The sequence below is a fragment of the Triplophysa rosa genome, linkage group LG12 (genome assembly GCF_024868665.1).
Source record: "Triplophysa rosa linkage group LG12, Trosa_1v2, whole genome shotgun sequence".
In the NCBI taxonomy this organism is placed as follows: domain Eukaryota; kingdom Metazoa; phylum Chordata; class Actinopteri; order Cypriniformes; family Nemacheilidae; genus Triplophysa; species Triplophysa rosa.
The window spans coordinates 25,587,168-25,612,042 of record NC_079901.1 but is presented as its reverse complement, the minus strand read 5'-3'; the positions used below and the strand labels follow the sequence as shown (position 1 = coordinate 25,612,042).

The window sequence follows — 24,875 nt, the reverse complement described above, 5'->3', positions numbered from 1 at the left end:
CATCTAAATAACTATTAATTCCAGTCGAAGGTAATAATGGTAAGGTTAACCGTAAAGATGGCATGATCATTATAGATTTCGGATGAATTTGTATGCATATTATGTGTCACATTTTCAGTATTAACCACATGATGTTTAATAAAGTGAGGCACTAACCCAGATAGCACAGGCACATCTGTAAGATGTCAGCTAAAGATCTAGAGATCTGGAAAACATCTGCTGTGTAAAAACATCTGATAAACATAACATAAATCCAGTCTAGATGTCTATATGACATCTGACAGCAGACGTCTCAGAGACGCATTGCAGATGAGCAAACAATTCAATTCAATTCAATTTTATTTATATAGCGCTTTTCACAATGTGCATTGTTCCAAAGCAGCTTTACAGGAGCAAATAAGAAAAACACAGAAAGGTAAAACACAGCACAGTGCATGGTGTTTATAGACCAAGCAAGATCATTATAATAAATAATATCTAATAAATAAATAAATGCAGTCTCCCGGTGAGCAAGCCAACACTGAACAATGCCTTGCAGATGTAAATGCAGATATCAAATAGATGTCTGCCAGATGTATGTGTGCTATCTGCAAAAAGACAAAAATCAGAGTGACTCCCAGTGTGAGGTGTTTACAGGTGAGATCACTTCTGTCTCTATGATGACGTCTCGCCCATAAATACTTTTTATGGGGTAGCTGTGTATTTAAAATGTTACTGCAGTGTGACAAACAAATGTACAAGTTCATGATGCAGCTGGTTTTGTGTAAATGTATTTTCATATATTAAAGTAAAAGCTGAGATCATGACATATTTTTATTATCGGTAAGTGAAGTGTGTGTGGATTGTGAAGTGTTTCTGTGATTTGGATGTGTGTGTGTCTTGGCATTTGTCCTGGCTGTCTCGTCACGGGTCAGTTTTCTCGCGAGAGCTGCAGGTGTCACCCTGCGGGCCGGCGGCGCTCTGAGTCCAGCTGCACTGCTGCAGGAACATGTGTGTGAGAATCTGACAGTGTGTGTCGTGTTCCTCAGGATCCGTCTGAATCATGTCCTGCCTGCTGCGCTGCTCTTCCGCGGCCCTGCGGAGGACACCGGGGACCAGATTCTTCCAGACGTTCCCTGCTCTGTGTGATCAACAGACTCAGAAAGGTGAGACGAGAGTTCCAGAAAGAGTTCGTGTGAGGTTACACTGCTGCCGTTACAGACGAGAGAAAGATTGAAAGAGCACTTATGAGTGTTGCTCATGTGGAGCTCAAACCTAAGGCCTGGAGTGAGAGAGGTCGCGTAGAGGTGAAACGAGTGTCGCAAAGTGTCCTCATGACACCGTGTCACTTTCATTCCTGCCATGCGCTTGTGTGTCGCTTTAAACCGTGTGTGTTAGTTTGCGAGGGCAGTCCTGTCTCGCTGGACTTCTGCCAATAAGAGTTGAATAATGTCTGCTGCTCGTCTCTGATTGGATGACGCAGCGCCAATTATGGAGAGAAATGTGTTAGCTGATCCGAGCGTGTCACTGAGCGGCTCCACAGTGTGTGTGCAGAAAACTAAACACAGATGGCCCATGTCAAACCTCTATGTGTGTGATAGGCATACGATATAAAGACGTCCTGGTAGGCGTTCCTAAAGAGATCTTCCAGAATGAGCGTCGGGTGGCGGTGTCGCCGGCGGGCGTTGAGACGCTGGTCAAGCAGGGCTTCAGGGTGCAGGTGGAGTCCGGCGCCGGACGGGAAGCCAAGTTCTCTGACGATCAGTACCGGGCCGCAGGAGCTCAGATCACAGACACAAAGGGAGCGCTGGGATCAGATCTGGTCCTGAAGGTCAGAACGTCTGCGCGTGATGTTGGAGAATCCGCTCGGCTTTGAGCGGGGGACTGATGTGTGCTGTGTTGCAGGTCCGAGGGCCGGTCTTTAACGAAGCGCTGCGAGTACACGAGGCCGAACTGCTGAAGCCCACATCTACACTGGTGAGTTTCATCTATCCGGCACAGAACTCCGAGCTCATGGACAGACTGGCCAAACGGCAGTGTACTGTACTCGCTATGGATCAGGTGCCCCGGGTCACCATCGCCCAGGGTTACGACGCCCTCAGCTCCATGGCCAACATCGCAGGGTGAGAAGGTCTCTCTGGCAATCTTCGTTCCAATGAAAACTCTTTGATAAAGGTGTGGTCATTGTTCTGCTGCAGGTATAAAGCTGTGGTTCTCGCAGCGAATCACTTCGGACGCTTTTTCACTGGTCAGATCACAGCAGCTGGGAAAGTTCCTCCGGCTAAGGTACACACACACACACACACACACACACACACACATATATACAAGATATCAAAACTAGTGTCTCGTGCAACACAAAGGGTGTGTGTGTGTGTGTGTGTGTGTGTGTGTGTAGGTGCTGGTGATCGGTGGAGGTGTGGCTGGTCTGGCCGCAGCAGGTGCAGCTAAATCAATGGGAGCTATAGTCAGAGGATTTGACACCAGGTCCCAGATCAGACCGACACATGTCAATCACAGATATCATCAGAGCGCTGTCGTCTCACTCTCTTCATGTGTTTATTAGACCCGCAGCACTGGAGCAGTTTAAATCGTTCGGGGCCGAGCCGCTGGTGGTGGAAATCAAAGAGTCGGGTGAAGGGGTCGGGGGTTACGCCAAAGAAATGTCCAAAGAGTTTCTGGAGGCGGAGATGGAGCTGTTCTCCAAACAGTGTAAAGATGTGGACATCATCATCAGCACTGCTCTTATACCCGGTGATTACACATGCGCACACACACACAGAAAGTTAATTCTGTATGATTTATAAGCTTGTTTCCTCATGGGGACAAAAAAAAATTTGGATATTGCCATCTTTGTGGGGACATTTTGTCCCCATACCGTAGGGTTTACCCTTCCCACGCACACACACAAACAAACACACACACACAAATAAACAAACACGCACACACAAATAAACAAAAACACACAAATAAACAAACACACACACAAATAAACAAAACACACACATACACACAAACGCGCACACACAAATAAACAAACACGCACACACAAATAAACAAACACGCACACACAAATAAACAAACACGCACACACACACACACACACACACACAAACAAACAAATACACGCACACACAAATAAACAAACACGCACACACAAATAAACAAACACGCACACACAAATAAACAAACACTCACACACACGTGCATGCACTCTGTCACTCATTCAGAACTTTGCAAGCGCACTGACTCTTGTGTGAATCCCGTGTGTTTGACGCAGGTAAAAAAGCTCCGGTCCTCATCAAGCGGGAGATGGTGGACACGATGCGTGATGGGTCGGTGGTGGTGGATTTAGCCGCAGAAGCCGGAGGAAACATCCAAACCACTAAACCTGGAGAGCTGTACATCCATCAGGTATCTGTGCATCTTCTCTCTCCATCAGCATGACAGTTTAGAGAGTCGTGTGCGTCCGTCAGCGTCACTCGTGTGTGTGTGTCGTGTAGGGTGTGACACACATCGGCTTCACTGACCTGCCCAGTCAGATGCCCACACAGTCCAGTTCTCTCTACTCCAACAACATCATTAAAATCCTGAAGGCCATCAGTCCGGATAAAGAACACTTTCACTTTCAGCCCGTGGATGAGTTTGATTACGGGACGCTGGATCATGTGATCAGAGGAACTGTGGTCATGAAGGTACCGCAACACATCAATAACTAGAAATTAGCTGCTGTAAATCGAATATTCATTTCTGTTTAATTTCTTATTTGTTTCAAGGATGGAAAGAATCTTTTCCCTTCCCCTCTGCCAAAGACTGCACCGCCACCTGCACCCGCTAAACACAAGACTGTCGCCGAGCTGGAAGCTGAGAGACGAGTGGAAATCTCTCCCTTTAAACGCACCATGACATCAGCGGGCGTCTATACGGCAGGTCAGAACAATACAGACAGATGAACTGAAGGAATGAACTCAATTAAGAGGTCGTTTGCACATGAGGAATTCTCCATAGGAATTCACTATCACAAACTCTAAACACCTGTGCTTTGCGTCGTTCTTGACTGTTCAAATCGATTGAACCATGAAACCAAAAGGTGTTTTTATTGTGTGGCAAAAGTTGATGAAGGAGGGACATGCGAATATTGACTGAGAAACAGAGATAAAATGGCTTGAGATGGCCTGTAAACCTGAATCTGTGGTCGGGAGGAGCCGAGCCGGATGACTTGATTTAGGTCTCTGGCTTGACTCTGATCTTAGGTTCGAAAAGCAGATAAATGGAGTGGTCAGATCATGTTTTTTTCATCTTCGCCGTCTAGCGAGAGTTAAACCCTTTTTGTCTAAGGAAAATTTAGAATGACTAATTCACGCTTTTGTGTCTTCTAGATTGGATTATTGTAACTCCCTCTATTAGGGAATTCATCGGGCCTCCCTCGATCGTTCACAAATGGTCCAAAACGCAGCTGCTAGGCTACTGACTGGGACACGTGAATTCGAACATATTACCCCAGTTCTGTTTTCACTGCAGTGGCTCCCAGTGAAGCTTAGGGTGGATTTTAAATGACTTGTTTTAGTATACAAATTGCTGCACAATCAATCGCCAGCTTACCTCTCCGAGTTGCTGCACCCACCAAATTCGGTGCGAGAATTTTATAACTCCTGTTTTATTTCTGAATGTACAGCACTTTGGTCAACTGGCGGTTGTTTTGAAATGTGCTATAGAAATAAATAAAACAAACAAACAAACAAACAGACTTTCTAAAACGCTTAACGAGGTTTAACATACCAAAACAACGACCAGGGAAGTCTAAATCAACACAAGCGAATGTTACTGTTAAACGAACAAGCACTTATTCCGGGGATAAGAACAGTCTCATGTTAAGATCGTTTATTTTAAAGAAACCACATAAGGTGGCTCAAGGCAGCGACAAACTAAGAACATAAAACTTTTCTGTTATCATGTTTATATTTGATATCAGTGATATTTTGTTTAACAAGGGCTCATTCTTTTAACGGAAGGTAGTGTTTATTACAAGTAAGGTTTGACAGAAATGTGGGCTTACCAGGTTGTTAAACATAGGTTTGTAGAAAATCACTTGCTTGCTGCCCTCCAGCTGCGCCTCACATGCCATGAAAACCACGTGACTGCACACAAGCTTTACAAAGAAATGACTGAAGTGAAGGAATGAAGAGAGAATCGTTGTGATTGTGTGTTTGTGTAGGTCTGGCGTCTGTGTTGGGTTTGGGTGTTGTTTCTCCTAACGCTGCCTTCACTCAGATGGTGACGACCTTTGGTCTTGCTGGAATTGTGGGATATCACACGGTGTGGGGTGTGACACCTGCACTCCACTCGCCACTCATGTCAGTGACCAACGCCATCTCAGGTGACCCCCCCACTCACCTGAGACCAGTGAACACATTTTTCTGTGATGGAGCTGGAACACAGTGGTGGTCATGAGAGATCACACATGTATGTCTGTGTGTGTGTGTGTGTGTGTGTGTGTGTGTGTGTGTGCAGGTCTGACAGCGGTGGGTGGTCTGGTGCTGATGGGCGGAGCTTTGACCCCCTCATCTGTGCCTGAAACTCTGGCTCTGCTCGCAGCGTTTGTTTCCTCCATCAACATCGCAGGTTAGAGCAGCTACGCCCTAAAGACATCTGTGACATCATAACACACACGCGCACACACACACACACTGAACTGTACGTGTGTCTTCAGGGGGTTTCCTGATCACTCAGAGGATGTTAGACATGTTCAAGAGGCCGACTGACCCTCTGGAGTACAACTATCTCTACTCTATACCCGGACTGGCTTTTGTGGGTGGTTACGGGGTGTCTGTCGCCGGCGGTTACAGCATCGAGCAGGTTGTGAATGTCTGCAGGTGTGACACCTGTGAGACCTGTAATGAGCTCACTGATCTCTCTCTCTGTAGATGATGTACCTGGGCTCAGGTTTGTGTTGTGTTGGTGCTCTTGCTGGGCTCTCCGCTCAGGGCACCAGCCGGCTGGGAAATGCTCTGGGTATGATGGGGGTGGCGGGGGGAATTGCAGCTACACTGGGTGCTCTGAAACCCTCCCCAGAACTCCTCTCACAGATGTCTCTCGCCATGGCGACGGGAGGAACACTGGGTAAGAACCACTCTGGTTTCCTCAATCATATATGGAGCACGTGGTCATAATGGGCTGTGGTTTGATGTGTTCTCAGGTCTGACTATTGCCAAACGCATCGAGATCACAGATCTGCCTCAGCTGGTGGCTGCCTTTCACAGTCTGGTGGGTCTGGCTGCCGTTCTCACCTGCATCGCTGAGTTCATGATCGAATATCCGCACCTGGACGTCCACCCGGCGGCACACATGCTGAAGATCGTGGCTTACCTGGGCACTTACATCGGCGGCGTGACCTTCAGTGGATCTCTGGTTGCTTACGGCAAACTGCAGGGTGATTCAAATCAAGCAGATGCTTTATCTCTGTGAACACGCTTCTCGCTGTGATCAGAGTCCAGCCGTCTCATTTACTGTCACACCAACTCTTGAAAGAGAGAGCTTGAGAGCTGAAACATGACCTTTAACTCTCTGCACAAAACTTTACAATTTGCATCACAGTATTATGGGCTGTGAATTTCTCCCTCACTCAGATTCACCGCTGATCTGAGTCTTCTGTGTGTCTTCAGGGGTCTTGGACTCGGCTCCTTTGCTCCTGCCAGGGCGTCACATGTTAAACGCGGGTCTGATGGCGGCGTCTGTGGGGGGGATGGTGCCCTTCATGCTGACTGACAGTTTTAACACAGGCATGGGTTGTCTGCTGGGTGTGTCCGGTCTCTCTACTGTCATGGTGAGCTCAACCTCATATCTTATAAACCCTAAAACACACTGAGACACCCTAAAACACACTGAGACGCCCTAAAACACGCAGAAAGGCTCCCAAACACACTGAAACACCCTAAAACACAATGAACCACCCTAAAGCACACTGAACCACCCTTGTAGGCTGTCTCTGTGTGTTTTAGAGTGTGTCAGTGTGTTTTGGGGCGTTTGGGTGTGTTTTATGGTGATTCAGTGTGTTTTGGGGCGTTTGGGTGTGTTTTATGGTGATTCAGTGTGTTTTGGGGCGTTTGGGTGTGTTTTATGGTGATTCAGTGTGTTTAAGGGCGTTTGGGTGAGTTTTATGGAGATTCAGTGTGTTTTTGGGGAGTTTGGGTGTGTTTTATGGTGATTCAGTGTGATTTTTAGGGGCGTTTAGGTGTGTTTTATGGTGATTCGGGTGTGTTTTATGGTGTTTGGGTGTATTTTGGGGCGTTTGGGTGTATTTTGGGTGTGTTTTATGGTGATACGGTGTGTTTTGGGGCGTTTGGGTGTGTTTTATGGTGATTCGGGTGTGTTTTAGGGTGTTTGGGTGTATTTTGGGGCGTTTGGGTGTATTTTGGGTGTGTTTTATGGTGATACGGTGTGTTTTGGGGCGTTTGGGTGTGTTTTATGGTGATTCAGTGTGTTTAGGGGCGTTTGGGTGTGTTTTATGGTGATTCGGGTGTGTTTTAGGGTGTTTGGGTGTATTTTGGGGCGTTTGGGTGTATTTTGGGTGTGTTTTATGGTGATACGGTGTGTTTTGGGGCGTTTGGGTGTGTTTTATGGTGATTCAGTGTGTTTTGGGGCGTTTGGGTGTGTTTTATGGTGATTAAGTGTGTTTTGTGGCATTTAGGTGTGTTTTATGGTGATTCAGTGTGTTTTAGGGTGTTTGGGTGTATTTTGGGGCGTTTGGGTGTATTTTGGGTGTGTTTTATGGCGATACGGTGTGTTTTGGGGCGTTTGGGTGTGTTTTATGGTGATTCAGTGTGTTTTGGGGTGTTTGGGTGTATTTTGGGGCGTTTGGGTGTGTTTTATGGTGATACAGTGTGTTTTGGGGCATTTGGGTGTGTTTTATGGTGATTCAGTGTGTTTAAGGGCGTTTGGCTGTGTTTTGGGGCGTTTGGGTGTGTTTTATGGTGATTCAGTGTGTTTTGGGGCGTTTGGCTGTGTTTTTTGGTGATTCAGTGTGTTTTAGGGTGATTCAGTGTGTTTAAGGGCGTTTGGCTGTGTTTTGGGGCGTTTGGGTGTGTTTTATGGTGATACAGTGTGTTTTATGGTGATTCAGTGTGTTTTGGGGCGTTTGGGTGTGTTTTATGGTGATTCAGTGTGTTTAAGGGCGTTTGCCTGTGTTTTGGGGCGTTAGGGTGTGTTTTATGGTGATACAGTGTGTTTTATGGTGATTCAGTGTGTTTTGGGGAGTTTGGGTGTGTTATATGGTGATTCAGTGTGTTTTAGGGTGTTTGTGTGTATTTTGGGGCGTTTGGGTGTGTTTTATGGTGATACAGTGTTTTGGGGCGTTTGGGTGTGTTTTATGGTGATACAGTGTTTTGGGGCGTTTGGGTGTGTTTTATGGTGATTCGGGTGTGTTTTATGGTGATACAGTGTTTTGGGGCGTTTGGGTGTGTTTTATGGTGATACAGTGTTTTGGGGCGTTTCAGTGTGTTTTGGTGATTCAGTGTTTTAGGGTTCAGGGGTTTGGGGAAACACCCCAAAACACCCTAAAACACAATGAATCAACCTAAAAAGCACCCGTAACACCTTAAAACACTCAACATGTGCACTTCTTCCGGAGATGGTGAGAAACACAAGTGTGTGTGTGTAGGGCGTTACGCTCACAGCAGCAATAGGAGGAGCAGATATGCCAGTGGTCATCACGGTGTTGAACAGTTACTCTGGCTGGGCGTTGTGTGCTGAAGGCTTCCTGTTGGAAAATAACCTCATGACCATTGTTGGCGCTCTGATTGGCTCATCTGGTGCAATCCTTTCTTACATCATGTGTGTGGTGAGTAAACATGCATAAATATCATGAATATGTCAAATCAGCGTCTCTCTCTCTCTTCTGCTGACGTGTGCTGGGTGTTTACAGGCCATGAATCGTTCTCTTCCAAACGTCATTCTGGGTGGATATGGAACGTCCTCCACCGCAGGCGGGAAGCCCATGGAGATCACCGGCACACACACTGAAGTCAATGTGGATCAGTCCATTGAAATGATTAAAGAAGCCAACAGCATCATCATAACACCAGGTGTGACACAAACACATCATGTAGTGCGGGTAACTGAAGGGGTGTTGTCTTCACACAGGGGTACCACAGAAAAGAACTGCTTTTTTACAAAAGAGCTGTGATTATTGTGACTATAGTAATGCACTTTTTAAGTATACGAATAAAGGTCAATATGCACACTGTATCTGATTGTGTGTCCACTAGAGGTCAGTAAAGGTCAGAAAACTGTCACACACACCTTTCATTGTGGGGACTTTCCATAGGCTTAATGGTTTTTATCCTGGACAAACTGTATATTCTATTGCCTTCCCCTAACCCAAAACCTACCCATCAAGACTCATGTTCAAATAAACATCATTTAGTATGTTCAAACACACACACACACTTCCAGCGAGACAATGGTCTTCCGTGATGTCTGTATTTACAGATTTCTGTTTATTCAATGATTTCATATCTGATGTACTGAATAGTTTATTTGTGTAGATAGTCTACCATTCAGACTTTAAGAGTCACGGAAATGTTTGTTTTTTTCATGCTCTTTTGACATGCATAAATGTCAGAAATGAGTTTTGTAGACAAAAATATAACTGTGCTAATATTACTTTCTAAAATTTGTAAATAAAAATATTTTATTTAATAAATGTTCCTAAATGGATGACTTGGCCTAAATAATGAAGTGAAATCAGTCAGATTTAAACTCAGGATGAGAAACTGCTTGATAAAATTCTACACAAAGATGATCAGATATAACACTTTCCATTTATTTTGAATGTTTTAGTCACAACATAATTCCCAAACTCACATTTGTGTTATTGCAAAGCTTTGATGAGTTTATTGTTACGTAAAAACAAAGAGTAAGTGACCCTAAACTTGAACGATAGCCAAACTCAAAACATGTTACAGCTCAGAACAGAGGACCCCCTCACCCACCCACACAGACCGTGTGTGTGTGTGTGCGTGCGTGCGTGTGTGTGCTTGTGTGTGCGTGTGTGTGCGTCCTCCACACACAATCCTCATGTTGTTGTTCTGCAGGCAGACATCTGGGGTTTGGGAAACTCTGTGATCTGAATGTAATCAAATGGATTTCCCTGAACTACACACACACACACACACACACACACTGATGAAGACAGAATTCTCCACGCTCCCCCGGTCATTAGCACTAACCCTGAAGCAAATGTGGGTCCTGAGACATGAAGTTAAAGGGATTCACACTGACTAAAACACAGGATTACTACATGAAGCACACAAATGTGTGTGTGATTGTGAGTCTACATGTTTAATATTTGCAAATGTCAAATTCTTTAATGCACTGATAAAATCATATTTTACTTTTAATCTAATACTGTCAACAGATTTGATTTAGATAACATTTATTATCTTGATATGAAAAGCATTGTGCCTATGAAAGAGCCCTGCGCATGTAACATCTAATTTGTGTGTGCGTGTGTGTTTGTGTGTGTGTGTGTGTGCGTGTGTGTCTGTGTGTGTTTTCTCTGACAGGCTGGGGTTTGTGTGCAGCGAAGGCGCAGTATCCCATCGCTGACATGGTGAAGATGTTGAGAGAACAGGGCAAGACAGTCAGGTCAGACACACACACACTTCCTGTGGAGCTGACTGTTTAATTTGTTCTGGTTTATATTGAGTCCTGAGGTCATGACCTCTGAAACTAGGCATAATATTAAAATAACGCCCCAAAATAATTTGAGTTCAGTTTTTTTCACGTCTTTTTTTTATAAGTACTTGGCAGGTCAGCAGCCGAATTGTGTTAGAGAGAAGACAAAACACATCTGTGTCTGATCAGAAACTCTGTAAATAAAGAGTGAAAGTGTAAAACATTCTCCGAGTGTTTACATGAGAACCACGCAGAGCAGATCAAGCGTGAACTTCATTTATAGGATGATTATATGAGGATCACCTATGAAATAACGGCTCTGAACGTTCCTCTCAGGTTTGGGATTCATCCGGTGGCGGGTCGCATGCCCGGGCAACTCAACGTCCTATTGGCTGAAGCTGGAGTCCCATATGATGTGGTTCTGGAGATGGACGAGATCAATGAAGATTTCCCCGGTGAGAATGAAATGACTAACAACAACACTTTACTCAGGTGTTGTTAAACGAGTACTCGCTTTGCTCTTTATTTGGCATACTGAGGCTCTGGAGATACTGGTCGTGATCACATTCTTCTTTGGTGACCTCGTGTAACCCATATAAACCAAACTAAAGTTGTTATTTCTTCAACTTGCATGTCTGGAGTGAGTTTACAGTTGGTTTGGTTGCGATTAGTGACTTTAAAGTTTCCGGCGTGTAACGTACCATCACATGACACCCCGCTGTTTTACAGGTGTGCTGTCCGCACATCACACATTCACAGACTACTGTCTCACACACGTGCAGTTGTATAGCGCCGCGATCTTTGTCATCATTCATTTTGATGATGCAATGGTGCCTAGACATGCAACCTCATCTGGCGTCTCTGTGGTCAGGGGCAGCGAGTGTTTTTGTTTAGCTAGCGCAGACTAGCATGTTAAGAGGAGGAAACCCAGTCCTACAGCAGTCGTCCAGTCTCCTCTTGTAGTTTGTTGTGTTTGTGTGTAATGTGCAGAAACTGACCTGGCGCTCGTGATCGGAGCCAACGACACGGTCAACTCTGCGGCACAGGAAGATCCCAATTCAATCATCGCCGGGATGCCCGTGCTGGAAGTGTGGAAGTCCAAACAGGTTTGAGATGTGTTGTGTTGATGTTTTTCACATCACAGGTTAAAGAAACGGTGTTTAAAATCAAAACCGGCTCTATTAAAAGCATGAACATGCCTCGTGCGGCGATGTGACACATATTTCATTCCTGTGTTGTGCAGAACAGCGGCTAATGTTCTCTGTGGTGCGGTTGTGTGGGGGGTTTGTTGGGAAAGCAGCATTAGTAGCTGTTGACCCGTGTGTGTGTGTGTGTGTGTGTGTGTGCGCGTGTGTGTGTGCGCGCGCGCAGGTGATTGTCATGAAGCGAACTCTTGGTGTGGGATACGCAGCAGTTGATAACCCCATCTTCTACAAACCCAACACTGCAATGCTGCTGGGAGACGCCAAGAAGACCTGCGACAGTTTACAGGCCAAAATAAGAGAGGCCAATTACTGATTCACCATCATTCAAGAAATCACTTGATTTTATTATCACACACACAAGTGCCTTCCTTCAATTCAATGAGTCATGCTGAGAGCATTAGAGATGGCATGCAATCGTTGATTTGTAAATGAAAATATCACTGGATCTGTAAATTGAGGTGAATTCAGCTATGAAATAAAAAGAGACGAGTTTTGAAGGCGTCCGAGTCACTTTATCGCAGCTGGAGCGCGTCAGACGTTAGCGTTTTCCCAGCTGTCTGTTTGGCTTTATTGATGAGTTTATAGAGGAACGAGAAGAAGAAGAGCAGGTTGTCGTATTCTCCTTCATACGGAGGAAGATAATGACTGTGAAGATCCTTCAGAAAGTAATAAACGGCCTCTACAGTCGCCAGGTACGTGTCTGGAGATCCTCGCTGATGCCGCCAAAAACACGTCCTCCTGCTCTTCAGCTCCACGTTTGGTAAAGCTGCAGAGAAATCCACTAAAATCAGTTTCTATCTGACGTTCACACTGCGACAGTAAGATTTCATTCAAATCCTGAACTTCACTCAGGTACAGAAATCTCCGTAGATTTTCATTCTGGCTTTCAACTGTCAGCGATTAACTGAGATTCTACAGCCCATAATCATAGGTCGAGTTTATATTGATCATGGCATTACATTGAGACCTCCGTGGCGGCTGTTAGAATAGTTCGTTTGGTCATTCGTGTGATCATTTAAGAAAAGTTGAAACGGAATGATGCATTTTGTTCTGTCTGTACCTTGAAGGCGCTCATCTGTGATGATTCTTGTGGTTTGGTTCCAGGTGCTGTCGATGAAAATCACTCTGTGAATTGGACAGATGTGTGTTTCGGCCCCACCGCTCTGTTCCTTCACCTTTAATCTCTTTGGTCTCGGCTCTCCGCCGCAAGTGTCCGCAGAAAAATGTTCCCACAATTCCTCCACCGTCATGGCGTCCGGACCGGGAAACAGCAGCACGATCTGTGGAGGGAGGACACAGAGGTCTGGATCAGACGTTCTGATAACACACGGAGTTATCAGACTTTCACACGCTCTCTCACGTTTTCAGCAGACGTGTCGAGCTCTGGGATGCAGGGGTAGGTGTAGATGGTGACGTCCTGAGGTGCCAGCAGTCTGGCCTGCATCGCTGTGCTCTTTCCATCGGTTTCATTGGGGTGTTTGATGATGTCCACCTTCACGGGCAGCTGAAAAACAGCAGAAGCTTGAACAAGCAGACTTCATAACGTCCAGTTCAACCATAAACAATATCAATCAAACCTATACAGCACAACAGCAGATTTCTACTTTTGATGAAACACAAAGTTGAACTTGATGCTGCTTGTTTCTCTAAAGACGGAATAAAAACAAAAGGATCATGAAGAAATCCGTATGGTTTTCTATATTCCGACTCTTCCGTTCAAGCTCTCAAATCTTACATCAAGAGCCAGTTTAGCCCAAAACTAATGTAGATACATTCATTCCTCAAAGCTGTGTGAGCTTCTTTCTTCTGCAGAACACAACAGAAGATATTTGGAAGAATGTTGATCATCAAAGAGCATTGAACCCCATTGACTTCCACTGTATGAACCACTGAGACATTTCTCAAAATATCTTCTTTTTTTGTTCTGCAGGGAAAGTACAGCTGTAACGGGTAAAATCTTATTGTATACTGGTAACTGGCCACCTGGGTTTGGAGCTCTCTAGAATTCTCTCGTTTGTTTGTTTGTTTGTTTGTCCTGTCTTTAGGATGAATTGCTCAACATTAAGTTGCAATACACTCCCGTCAATCTTTTTCTCTTATAATCTTTTCACACTGTAAATCTTTATTATAATTTGTCTTGTCATTGTCTTGAATGTGTATACTAGAAGCTTCCAACACAAAGAAAATGTCTTGCTCTTCTGATCTGATTAGAGCACAATAAAACCCGTATCAAGGAAAATATATTTATTCGTGATATTCACTGTTATTATCAATTGGCTCGTATACACATTCATACAAGAGCCGCCAATGAAATGTCGGACATGTGATCTTTTCCCAATACGGTGGTGTTGAGCGCTGCGGTGACGTCATGATCTGAACAAGCGTTGAAGCGGTTTTCAGTTCACTTCTAAACTTTATTTTCAAATGCGTTTTCGTCTTTTGTTTTGAGCTTAGATTTATTTCATTGTACTGACATCAAGTTTCGCTAAGCACGTCGCGTTGTCTTCCACAGAATCGAATAGTTTGTAGCGATATGAAGGTGAGTACACAACGACACCTTTACTCTGTTCAAGCTGCGAGGTTAAAGTCTAACAGATATTTAATATCACATATATCAACACCTCACACACAAGTATTACAAATGAAAATGTGTACGAATGAAAGTTGTGCTCACGTGTACACACGGGGGTTGAGCTGCTTTTAGCAAAAAACAACCGCGCGCGAACAAAATATCTTTAGTGTCTAACGTTGTGTCATGTTCAGTCTTAGATCTGAATCTGCGGACAAACCGATCATCTGAAGTTCACTTTACTCAGACATTTCACTGAAATCCGCAGCGTTGCCCTTCCCAATATGGCGGCGCCGTTGACTGCATGTGTTTGGTAGACAGTGTGAGCGTCCCTATAAGCCCTACTCCCTTCGAAGAGTAAAGCTCTTGATGTGTAAACTCAAGAGGGAAAACGCAACTGGATCTCTTCATCTTTCCGCTTAAAATTTATTTGGCAAAAGGAGCAGTAATAACAACGTCGTCTTCTCTTAATTTGCAGTGACGTTTGCATGGTGTCCCCTCGCAGGATATGTCCCGTTCGGAACGCACAGCACGTCAGCGCTTCTTCTAGATGTTTTCACGAACCTTGACGTTCGGGACATCGCGCGGGTCGAGCCCGACTAGAGCCCCGCAGCTGTAGCAGTAGAACATGCGCGACGCGCCGCAGCTGGAGCACTTCATCCGGCCGGCGCGCTGCGCGTCATCTAGCGGGCCGTGCGACGCGAGCATTAGCCCCCAGAGAGGGCTTCCCTCATCCGACATCACCACAAAACCGAACCGTGTGCTTTACTTCCCTCTTTCACAGTCCGAACCAAAACAAACCAGCGCGAGTCTCACACCGGAAGCACTTACACGGCACAGGATGTAGTAAGTATGGCTGCGGTTACCCAGCAACAAGAGGGCACGCGGCAAGCAGCCGGAGGAGAATGGAGAAACGCGCTGAAGAAAAGCCGCTGAGCTCACTGGAGGAATTCATTCGGGCTCAACAACTGGTGAGTAGCCTACTTCATCCTTTAACTTTGAGGTCTTTAAATAACGTCCATTACACATTTTAATATAATTGATCATAATAATTCATTATGCAAATGAACTTGTATGAAATAATGTAAAGATAGTAAATAGGGCTGCACAATTATACATAATCGCGAAAGCCTCAATGACCGCTGTCCAACTCTGTGCGTATCTGCGGGGTGTTGGGGCACAGAATACAGCGGCCAATCAGAGTCCTTCAGCCACTCATTCGGGATTGGTTTACTAAGAACGTAACTCCCATCATTGTTTGTTGTTTACAATATATTATTTAGCTTTGGACGTTTTAGAAAGAATATGGCATGCAGTTGTTATAAAACATTTCAAAGTAAAATCTATTCATCGACAATAATAATCGCAAATACAATATTGAGGTGAAAGTAAAAAATATTTCTTGTCATAATCGTGCAGCCCTAATTGTAATGAGTAACTTCTATATGTTTCACTAGTGTCATAGAGGCATGGCATGGTTTGTCTTTGTGTCTATAGACCGCGTCACAAGATGTAAACACGGGTCCAGATTCACTTCCGGTTTCAGTTTTTAATCTTCCATATATAATAAATGTTTATATTTTGTTCAAATGTTTGTGTAGTGTTATAAAACTGAAACAGTAAGTTCTTCTGTATAGAAAACAACTTCTTTAAGAATTGAAAGTTCACTGACCGCTTGGCTGAAGAGTCTGAGTTGAATTGATCTGGTCAGTTTTCATCATGTTTCAGGTGGAGTGGCCAGTGACGTGTGAGGAGAATCAAGAGCCGTGCTCTCGTCTCTACAGTCACTCTGGGGAATTATACCGAGACCTCAAAGCCCGAGTTCAGTTTCCAACCGACATTACTGAATCCCTTCAGAACAATCTGGAGACGCTTCAGAGTCGAGTGAAACTTCAGCAGTCCGTCCTGTCTGGAGCACATGAGAGAGAAATAAGGTTTCATTTCTTTCCTTGTTTTGTGTTCGTGTTACAGACAGGAGTGCGTGAATCCAGTGAGGTTTGTTTGTGTTGTGTTTGGTTCAGGTGATGGATGAAGCTGCTGCTGCTGCTGCTGGTGTTAAAAGGTCCTGAGGGACGTCCGATCAGAGATGCTTCAGCAGAGATCATGTCAGATGAGTAAAGCCAGAAGCATTTTTACTCGTCTTGACCTGAGAGATCTGCTGTGTGATTCATTAATCGAATCCTGTGAGTGTTGTTCAGTCACAATGATCCACTATTTTACATCTTTTGTTGTTCTTCTGTTATTTTAAACCTCTTAACTGCACCGTCCCGTACACGGGACAGCTGATTTACTTCAAGATTTGGCATGTGAATTCTTAACTTATTGTGACAAACCTTATATCGTTGGAAAGGTCTAAGTCTCTAGAATACACGTTTCATCAGTGTTTTACAAAATCAATTATGTAGGAAGAGTAATTCATTCATAAATGAGAATTGATTTATAAATTAGTGTGCATCAAAAATATAGTTTCATATATATATATTTTTGTTCACCAGTCCCTGTCCTTTTGTATTTTTTCATTGTGTCTGTTTATTAAAAAATATAAAAAGTGAAATATATATATATATATTTGTGACGTCAAACCAAGCATTGGCAAACCTAGGTGGCCCCCTAGTGGATTTTAGTGGTAGAGCAGCAAAAAGACCCACAAAATGGTCAATTTTTATTATAACAAGATCAAACTCGACACAACACTTGGTGAGACTTGGGACTATAACATCTTTCATTTTTAGGCTGAAACAAAAAAAAATCAATGTATATTTTTATAAAAGAAAAACAAACTTAAACTATTTTTTTGTGATTTTTCTTTAGAAATAAAATCTGCAATTTGTTTTCTTTCAAATGAGACCAACCTTAGATCTGTACTCCAAAAAATTCATGAGTTACAAGCATTTTTGGTGCAACACTGCATTTTCGTGTGTAGGCTCAAAAAGGGCGGTGCCAGTTTATTAATCACAAATAAAATGTTGTGAATGTCACTGTGTTTGTGTTGTGTTTCTCTCCATCAGAAGACGCAGATGTGGTTCTCTCTCTGAAAGAATGTTAGAATGAGACGAGGGTTGTGAGTTACATTAGATGTCACATGTTAGTGGGGGAATGGCTGTCACAGGATGATAGGAAGAGAAAGAGCTCAGAACTCCAATGATGCTGTTTTGATGGAACTCAATGAGAATGTCTGCAGGTGACACGCCTGACCAGACAACAAACAAACACCAGATGAATACACAACTGACTGACCGACGGATTCAAACAAAGCTTTAGAAACAGTGATGTCAGTAAATGAATGAGATGAAAGTGAGAAATCGTGATGCAGACGGAGGGAGGTGAGTGTTAGTGTGAGCTCACATCACTCATGTCTGGCCTTCAAGGGAGAGCAGCGTGTTTACTTTCACAACATGTTACAAATTATCTGCTAAAACCAACTTTGCGTGACTTGGCAGTAATGTTCACCTTACTCTAGTCTTGTTTGGGTCACAGGGGCTTTACTCCCTCTCGCTCTCTCTCTCCCAGATTCAAGATTCAAAGAAGCTTTATTGGCATGATAAAACAAATGTTACATTGCCAAAGCACAGGAAAATTAAATATAATCATGCACAAATACAGATTAAGATAAAAATAAAAGTATAAAGTATCATCGGAGCCGATACCCTCGTGGGCAGTGCTCTGACACGTGGCGCGGTTGCGCATCGGGCGACCCGGGTTCGATTCCCGTGTCGTGGTCCTTTCCTGAATCCACCCCTTCTCTCTTTCTCTCACTTCACTTCCTGTCCTCTCCATCACTAAGCTGTACAATTAAAGGCAAACTTAAAATAAAAAATAAATAATACGTTTAAACTATCTAAATATACATCTCAATATAAACAGAAAAAGAGCACATTTGTATTGGTGACAGGATCAGTTTGTGTGTGTTGTGTTGTGCTGGTTGTTCTTTTGTCGTGGCAGGACTTGACATGTCTTGCAGCAGGTTTGAGCTTCTCTCTTTCACAGGAATCATGTTGTTCTGCATAAACGCTGTCATTTCACACAGGGTTTAATATGTGATATTCACACACGTGTTACACAGATACTAATCACATTTATCACAAATAAATGAGGCTGATGTGAACCGTGCAAGTGATTTCTCAGACTATCACACGTAAATAATTCCCGGAATGCATTGCTCTGTAGAAAGGATATACATATTTTATTGTCATATAAAGACCTCATATTTTATTATTCATAGCAGCAAAAGAAAATGTTTTGTGTCTACAGCACAATGATACAGAAGTCTGGTGTTTATACGGTCATTATTTTAGCAGTCCTTCTTACATAAATATCATAAATAACAAAACTATGTACACAATCAATTCGGACGGAGTGATAATGTGAAAATGAAATACGGTCAAACTCTTGTTGAAGCAACTCGCATTTCTCAGATAATATTACTGGACCTGATTGTTACTATAAGACTATGAGGCGTTGTTGAATTCTGCACAGTTTGATCAGGCTCAGTTGGGATGTGATGTCGACTCCGATTGAAATTGTAGCGAAATGTAGGAGAACATGAGTGGAATGTGTCTGACGGTACAGGATGAATGTCGAGGTGCTGAAAATCAAGCCATGAGCCGTGAATGCAGACATTTCTATTGTCTGGTATTGTTGTTGGCTCACACCTGAAATACAAAATAACTTTGAAACAGTTTGAAACTGAAACCATTTCTATGATGCTCATCACGTGACCTCCAGAATCTTTATGAAGCGTGTGATATTCTCTGATGATGATGTATAAATATGTGACGTTCACGTTACGCCAGCGTCTGCTCGTCCTCTCTGCACTTTCTAGGAATGAAGTGAGAAGCCACGCTTTCTTTTCTCGTCTTTTTTCCCTTCAGAGGCCGGCCCTTTTGTGACAGAGAGATGAACATCTCTTTTCCGTTTTTAGTCCATTTCACAGAGGCGTACGCCGTGTAGTAGTTTTCTAGAAACACTTCTTTAAAGTCGCAGCTGTCGTTGTACTCTTTCTGTGTGAGACAGAAGTGTCATCGTTCAGATTTCTTCAACAGCAGATGATGTGTGTTTGAATGAATGAGACGTTTACCTTCCCCTGCAGTGTTCCCATTCGATTCATGGAAATATAATACTGACTCTTCAGTCCTTTAATGGCCAACACACCTCCTTCAGAGACAGTCCTGATCTCCAGAACACCTGTAACACACCCGCACATCCACATTAGACACAATATAAACACATCCAATGACAAGCTGTCAGAAACCACTCAAAGGAAGTTCTACAATGTGAAAACAACAAGATGAACTCATTCTCTTCTCTAGGCCGTGTCATCAGACGCATGCAGCATCCTGAAGTGAACTTCTGGTCTGTGTTTGGTTAGAATATAACAATTTAGTTCATATTTAATTGATATTATTTTTCATTTATGTTCATGTTTTATTGAATATTAGTTGCATTCAATTAAATTAAAACTACTCAACAGTAATTGATTCTTTGTGGAGGTCTAATGGAAGTTAAGTTTGGGCCACATAACATTTGTTTATGTTGTTGCCGCTGAAACCGTCTATACAGTATATGAAGAGTTTGGTTCCAAAATGTCAAAACTCCGTTTTAAACGTTTTTCAAAAATCATGTTTTTTATTACGTCATCGTGTTTTTATTGTGTTAGCTGTATTTTTGGGAGTTATAATGGCTTAAATCAAAATAATACAACTGCAGTTTGATTGATATGAATTGTAATGCACAATAAAAAAACATGATTTTTGAAAACCTTTAAAAAAGGAGTGATCTCATTTTGGAAGCAAACTCTTCATATATACAGCTCATTTAGTTTCAGTGAAGATGAAGTGAGGTTAGAGACAGTGATGTGTGTGTGTTCTGGTATAATAATGTGCTGTCACGGCAGGTCTTTGACAGAACCTCACAATGTGTCTGATTTTCTCTCCCACAGCGCACTCGTCCGCCCCTCTCGTACCCTCTCTCTCTCTCTCGCTCTCTCTCTCTCTCTCTCTCTCTCTCTCTCTGTGTGTGTCTGTCTGTGCGTGCAGTTGTCAGACACATCTGGCTCTATCAATTTTCCTTATTTTCTGCGCCAGCTGATGTAATCTTTTTCCCTCCAGAGCAGAGATGCTCGCCGTCACGCCAACACGCTAACCTTCTCACACGGTACTAAAGCCAACATGAATCTAAATCAAAATGATGAAATATTATTGATAGGAATAATGATTGAGTGCTTATTAAGTGTGCGATCATTCTGTACAAAAACATTGATATAAAGTTTTAGGTATGATTGATCTGTTTATTTCTAGAACACAGGCTTTGGATTTTGAGTACTGTGGCCGATTGGCCGATATAACACAAATCCAAAAAAGAGACATACAGAAAACTGGTGGAAGTAAATGAACAATTATTGTGGATTACGTGTATAGTTCGTAACAGACTTGAACACATGAAAAGGTTCACACATGACATACCATTACTCAGAAACAAATGTATAATGCAATGTAAGTCGCTTTGGATAAAAACGTCTGCCAAATGAGTAAATGTATTAATTGTGGGCAGCTAAACATATTTTATAATGAATCGAATATAACTATTTAAACATTTAACATTAGTAACAAAGTTACTATTCAATTTTCATTACATTAGTGCAAACGCCAGCTTTCAATCTTAGTGGGATTTTTATGAATAAAATACTAATGTGCTGTACGGCGGCCGAACAGGAAAAAATATCGTCCTTTTGTAAAAATATATCAGCCGATGCCGATAATGAAAAAATTCCAAATTCCAGCTGATAAATCGACAACGGCAATATATCGTCTGTCACTACTGCCAGCCATGTTATAACTGCGTAGTCTTCACTGACTAGCCATAAGTCAGTCTTACTCTTCATATTTCAATGAGCCCAATCTACCTTTTTATGAAACTGACGAGTCTAAGCAGGTCATATAACCGGCCATTGGTTTGGTCTTAAGTGAAGCTGACAGACTTTGAGTTCTGACTTATAATGAACATGTACCTCAGTCACTTCCAGGGCTGGACTAGGACGTTAAATTGGCCCTGGCATTTTTGACCAGCTTCGGACCTCCACCATTTGTGTCGACGGGGGTGGGGGGTTTGGTGTCGAGTGGTAGGTTGTGCTGCTGTCATTGCCTTTCCTGCATACATGTCGGATTCGCAATTGCATTCTCGTTCCGTGCATACGCGCCCGATTCACGCTTCTAATCCGTCCATCTTTCCGGCCCGTTTCGGCCCATAAGTACATCGGCCCACCGGGAAAATGCCCGGTGTGCCCGATTACCAATCCAGCCCTGGTCACTTCAGACCCTTAGCACTTTAATGAAAGCTATAAATACACACAGCACCTGTCTCTCTTTACTCCTGTCACACCAGCAGATCTGTTCATAATCTCATGAGAGATCTGACTGCAACATTTACAAGAAAGACAAATATATCTTCACACAGTTCTTTTCTGCCGATGTTCAAATAGAAAAGTCTTGATTTCTGAGTTCTATGATGATGTTTGTAATGTAAGTGGTCCCGGTGGACAGGAGAAGTGTGACACGTGTATGTGTGTGTGTGCTGAGGATCTTACTGTAGCAGTTGTTGGGGTCCTGTGTTCCGTTGATGTTCCCAAACTCATCGATGGTGAGGAACCACTGCGTCCGACTGTAGAGCCGTCGGATTCTGACGTCCCCTCCTTCCATGTAGTCAAAGTTCCTGGTGTGGCGTTCGTGCTTGGAACAGTCGGTCGCAGACGTCTGACCGGTGACCCTATCGCCGTCACACACGCATACGTGACTGAAGACCAGCAGAATATGTAACCACAGTCTGCACTGCAAGTTTGCCAGTTTCCATTGCAGCGTCCATCTGCGCATTATACTTTTCTCAAGGAGTTCATGAACCACATACTGAGAGCAAAAGTCTTCACTGTCGCAGAAGATCCGCCGCGGATTGAATCCTCAAAGCCTGAAAGATCCTCTTGCAGTCCACAGCGACTCATTCCTGGTGAAGTCACGGGACACGCGTTAGTTTATTCATTCACACCTGATTCACTGCCTTCACATGATGTTTTCTACAATCTTCTTAAAAGTTCATTTAGTTCAGTTAATCAAACACACAAAGGTGGACTGGACTGATAAACATCAGCGCTTGGCTTTTTCAACATCGCTTTCTCATTCTGTGTGTCTTAAACTCACTTGTGTTGAGATGACGCTGTCGATGTGAAACAGAAAAGAAAAACTACTCACATGTGCTTCCAGGTTGTGCGTTTCAGTTGTGATCATTCCAGAGAAACGTTCAGTGCGGTCCATCGAGAGAGAGAGAGAGAGAGAGAGAGAGAGTTTGGGGACGGCCCGTCTGCGCTCTGCATCTTCTTGTGTTGCTGAACGCTGTGCAGTCTCTGATAAAAGCCTCTTGCTGACCTCACTTCCCTGCAATTACGTCTCAGCCACTCAGCTGTCACTGGGATGCTGGTGCCATAGAACGAGAGAGAGAGAGAGAGAGAGAGAGAGAGAGAGAGAGAGGCATGCGTAAGAATGGTTTGCACACAGACTCCATCAGTGAGAAACGCCCACAGTGATAAATCACATGTGGCTTTCAGGATTCTTCCGTTGGAAGCTTTGCTCCGTTATTTGTTGTGGTCTTGACAGTGGAACATCAAAGCAGAAGTTGAAGTCAAAGGCTGACGGCTGAATGGTGGTTGGTGGGTAATAAATCTAATGAGGCGGCCCGTAATTGAGGAAGCTCAACAGAGGTCATTTACTGCCACAACCGCTCATCTCTGCAGAAGCTCAAGCGCTCGTTCACTTTTCCTGTTTGGATTTGACACTTTCCCACACCTGGCCTGTGCGCCACATCAAACGGGCTTCCCACAGACCTCGAGATGCTCCGAGGTACTCTTTCATTTCCCAAACGATGGCTCGTAAAAGGCCTGATCTATCAGCTCGCGGTCATTTGCAAACGCTGGATGTTTTCCTCAACCTTAGAAACATCATAAATCTTTACGGGTGGGTGGGTGTGTGCGGGGTGTACAGAAAACTGTGTCGTGAGAAACCACCTTTATCTTTCTACGTCATTCTGTATTTGTTTGATTTATATTTTCTTTCATCTTATTCACAGATTTATTCATGGGTGTATTGGTGCAAAAAGAGTTTCACGAGAACACCAAAAGATCGATTTTTCAGGAAAGCCAGGTATTGCTAAACGATATTGAAACTGGTTATCCTCGTTGACTTTCTCAAATCCAACTTTTGCTTGATCATCTGAGTGAAGGTTAGATTTAATGCAGCTCTATAGAATCATCATCAGTTTGAGCCTTTAAGAAGCTGGTCGTCATGTGCTGGAGCATCTTGCTGAACCTCTGGAGACAATGTCGCAGCAAAGCTGGAAAGGGATTGTGAAATGCTTTCCTCTCCGCAGATGTTTACAGAACCGGCAGTGGTTTGAGTTTATAGCTGAAATGATCCAGTGAAGAAGAGATCAAAGCTCTGGTGTGTGAGCGGACGGTGGCGTCTGGGAACTTTCTGCCACTCTCTCGCTCAGATCTGCACATCTCCTGTGGCTTTAAAGACATTCACCTGTCTTCTATTGTTTATTGATATTGTGTGGCAGATTGTTGAAATCAAAGGCTTGTTTTGTCTGTGTTTTATCAATGGCAGGACGGTGTTTGGCTCTCACCTGCTCTCTGGATTGAAGGTCAGTCTATTCTGAGACTCGGTTTAAGCTGACGCTTTCTACATTCCCTTATCATTAGTGAGCTGGAGGGACGGCGGCTGTTCTTTAAATAACATCTAAACATCAAATCAACAAGTCAACTGATTGCGCCGGCTGTTAAAGCCACCATTGTGCTTCTACTGATTTTGCTCTTTTGATCTACATCAAATTCACCCTTAGATGATCCTCAAAATCAAGACGTACAAAAGTTCTAAACACCAAACTTGAGACTTAAGAACAGCGAAACACTCTTCTTTCGCACTGGACTTGTGTTGTACATTGGGTTGTAGAACTCACATCACTGATCCACCTTCTCAACGTTAGTGAAAGCGCATCCGTGTGGATTTTTCATCAGATTGGTGATGTTCAGTGACTTACAGGAGTAAAGTCAATTTTACTTATTAAATACATTTAGTTTTTGTTAAAAAATCAAGTAAATGTCACTTAAAGTAAACAAAAAAATTACGCTGAACAAAAACATGTGTCTAACTCAAACTTCACAGATCACTTACTTTCATACCGAAATATAATTTCTTATAAAACGGTCAGTTCTGGTCCTTGATTCTGATTGGCTGAGCGGAGTTCTAAGCCGTTATAAAATACCCCAATATATAACTATAAAAGCAATAAGTCCCGCGAAGCAGTGGGTTACAGTGCATTTTATAACAGCTACGGGTTTTAATGACTCCGCTTCGCGTCGTGCCACAACGCCCTTAGCTGTTATAAAATGCACTGTAACCCACTGC

The 24,875-nt window shown here is 43.4% G+C and overlaps 3 protein-coding genes across 4 annotated transcripts; 1 reads left to right on the top strand and 2 right to left on the bottom strand.

Moving 5' to 3' along the window:
• Window positions 1-936: 936 nt before the first annotated feature.
• LOC130562967 (NAD(P) transhydrogenase, mitochondrial-like) lies at window positions 937-13,075 on the top strand. Of its 2 annotated transcripts, none has more exons than XM_057348329.1 (21): window positions 937-1,145; window positions 1,581-1,810; window positions 1,885-2,102; window positions 2,178-2,265; window positions 2,378-2,466; window positions 2,546-2,733; window positions 3,260-3,393; window positions 3,483-3,674; window positions 3,756-3,909; window positions 5,195-5,356; window positions 5,491-5,601; window positions 5,690-5,835; window positions 5,904-6,099; window positions 6,176-6,409; window positions 6,642-6,802; window positions 8,636-8,815; window positions 8,900-9,059; window positions 10,542-10,623; window positions 10,990-11,108; window positions 11,644-11,759; window positions 12,963-13,075. In XM_057348329.1, the coding sequence occupies exons 1-21, from the start codon at window positions 1,043-1,045 to the stop codon at window positions 12,987-12,989; spliced, it is 3,090 nt and encodes a 1,029-aa protein (XP_057204312.1). In that variant the 5' UTR covers window positions 937-1,042; the 3' UTR covers window positions 12,990-13,075. The 2 variants fall into 2 exon arrangements, with proteins under 2 accessions (XP_057204312.1, XP_057204311.1); XM_057348328.1 differs by lacking the exon at window positions 12,963-13,075 and adding an exon at window positions 12,025-12,175.
• Window positions 12,201-15,283, bottom strand: dtwd1 (DTW domain containing 1). Its single transcript, XM_057348330.1, has 4 exons — window positions 14,992-15,283; window positions 13,219-13,362; window positions 12,919-13,138; window positions 12,201-12,624 (listed from the first exon to the last, which is right to left on the bottom strand). The coding sequence occupies exons 1-4, from the start codon at window positions 15,166-15,168 to the stop codon at window positions 12,371-12,373; spliced, it is 795 nt and encodes a 264-aa protein (XP_057204313.1). The 5' UTR covers window positions 15,169-15,283; the 3' UTR covers window positions 12,201-12,370.
• A 3,316-nt stretch (window positions 15,284-18,599) lies between these two features.
• On the bottom strand, window positions 18,600-22,842 carry fgf7 (fibroblast growth factor 7). The gene is made up of 4 exons (XM_057348427.1): window positions 22,665-22,842; window positions 22,010-22,419; window positions 19,505-19,611; window positions 18,600-19,427 (listed from the first exon to the last, which is right to left on the bottom strand). The coding sequence occupies exons 2-4, from the start codon at window positions 22,290-22,292 to the stop codon at window positions 19,212-19,214; spliced, it is 606 nt and encodes a 201-aa protein (XP_057204410.1). The 5' UTR covers window positions 22,293-22,419; window positions 22,665-22,842; the 3' UTR covers window positions 18,600-19,211.
• Between the last annotated feature and the right edge of the window lie 2,033 nt (window positions 22,843-24,875).

Bases quoted from the DNA above. Each gene is read 5' to 3' on its own strand.
- LOC130562967 (XM_057348328.1), top strand. From the start codon at position 1,043: ATGTCCTGCCTGCTGCGCTGCTCTTCCGCGGCCCTGCGGAGGACACCG. The intron at 2,103-2,177 runs GTGAGAAGGTCT...GTTCTGCTGCAG, and splicing joins TCCATGGCCAACATCGCAGG to GTATAAAGCTGTGGTTCTCG. The intron at 3,394-3,482 runs GTATCTGTGCAT...TGTGTCGTGTAG, and splicing joins GAGAGCTGTACATCCATCAG to GGTGTGACACACATCGGCTT.
- dtwd1 (XM_057348330.1), bottom strand. From the start codon at position 15,168: ATGTCGGATGAGGGAAGCCCTCTCTGGGGGCTAATGCTCGCGTCGCAC. The intron at 13,139-13,218 runs GTGAGAGAGCGT...CTCCCTCCACAG, and splicing joins TCGACACGTCTGCTGAAAAC to ATCGTGCTGCTGTTTCCCGG. The intron at 12,625-12,918 runs GTACAGACAGAA...ATTTCTCTGCAG, and splicing joins CACAGATGAGCGCCTTCAAG to CTTTACCAAACGTGGAGCTG.
- fgf7 (XM_057348427.1), bottom strand. From the start codon at position 22,292: ATGCGCAGATGGACGCTGCAATGGAAACTGGCAAACTTGCAGTGCAGA. The intron at 19,612-22,009 runs GTAAGATCCTCA...GGTGTGTTACAG, and splicing joins GGACCCCAACAACTGCTACA to GTGTTCTGGAGATCAGGACT. The intron at 19,428-19,504 runs GTAAACGTCTCA...TGTCTCACACAG, and splicing joins TGGGAACACTGCAGGGGAAG to AAAGAGTACAACGACAGCTG.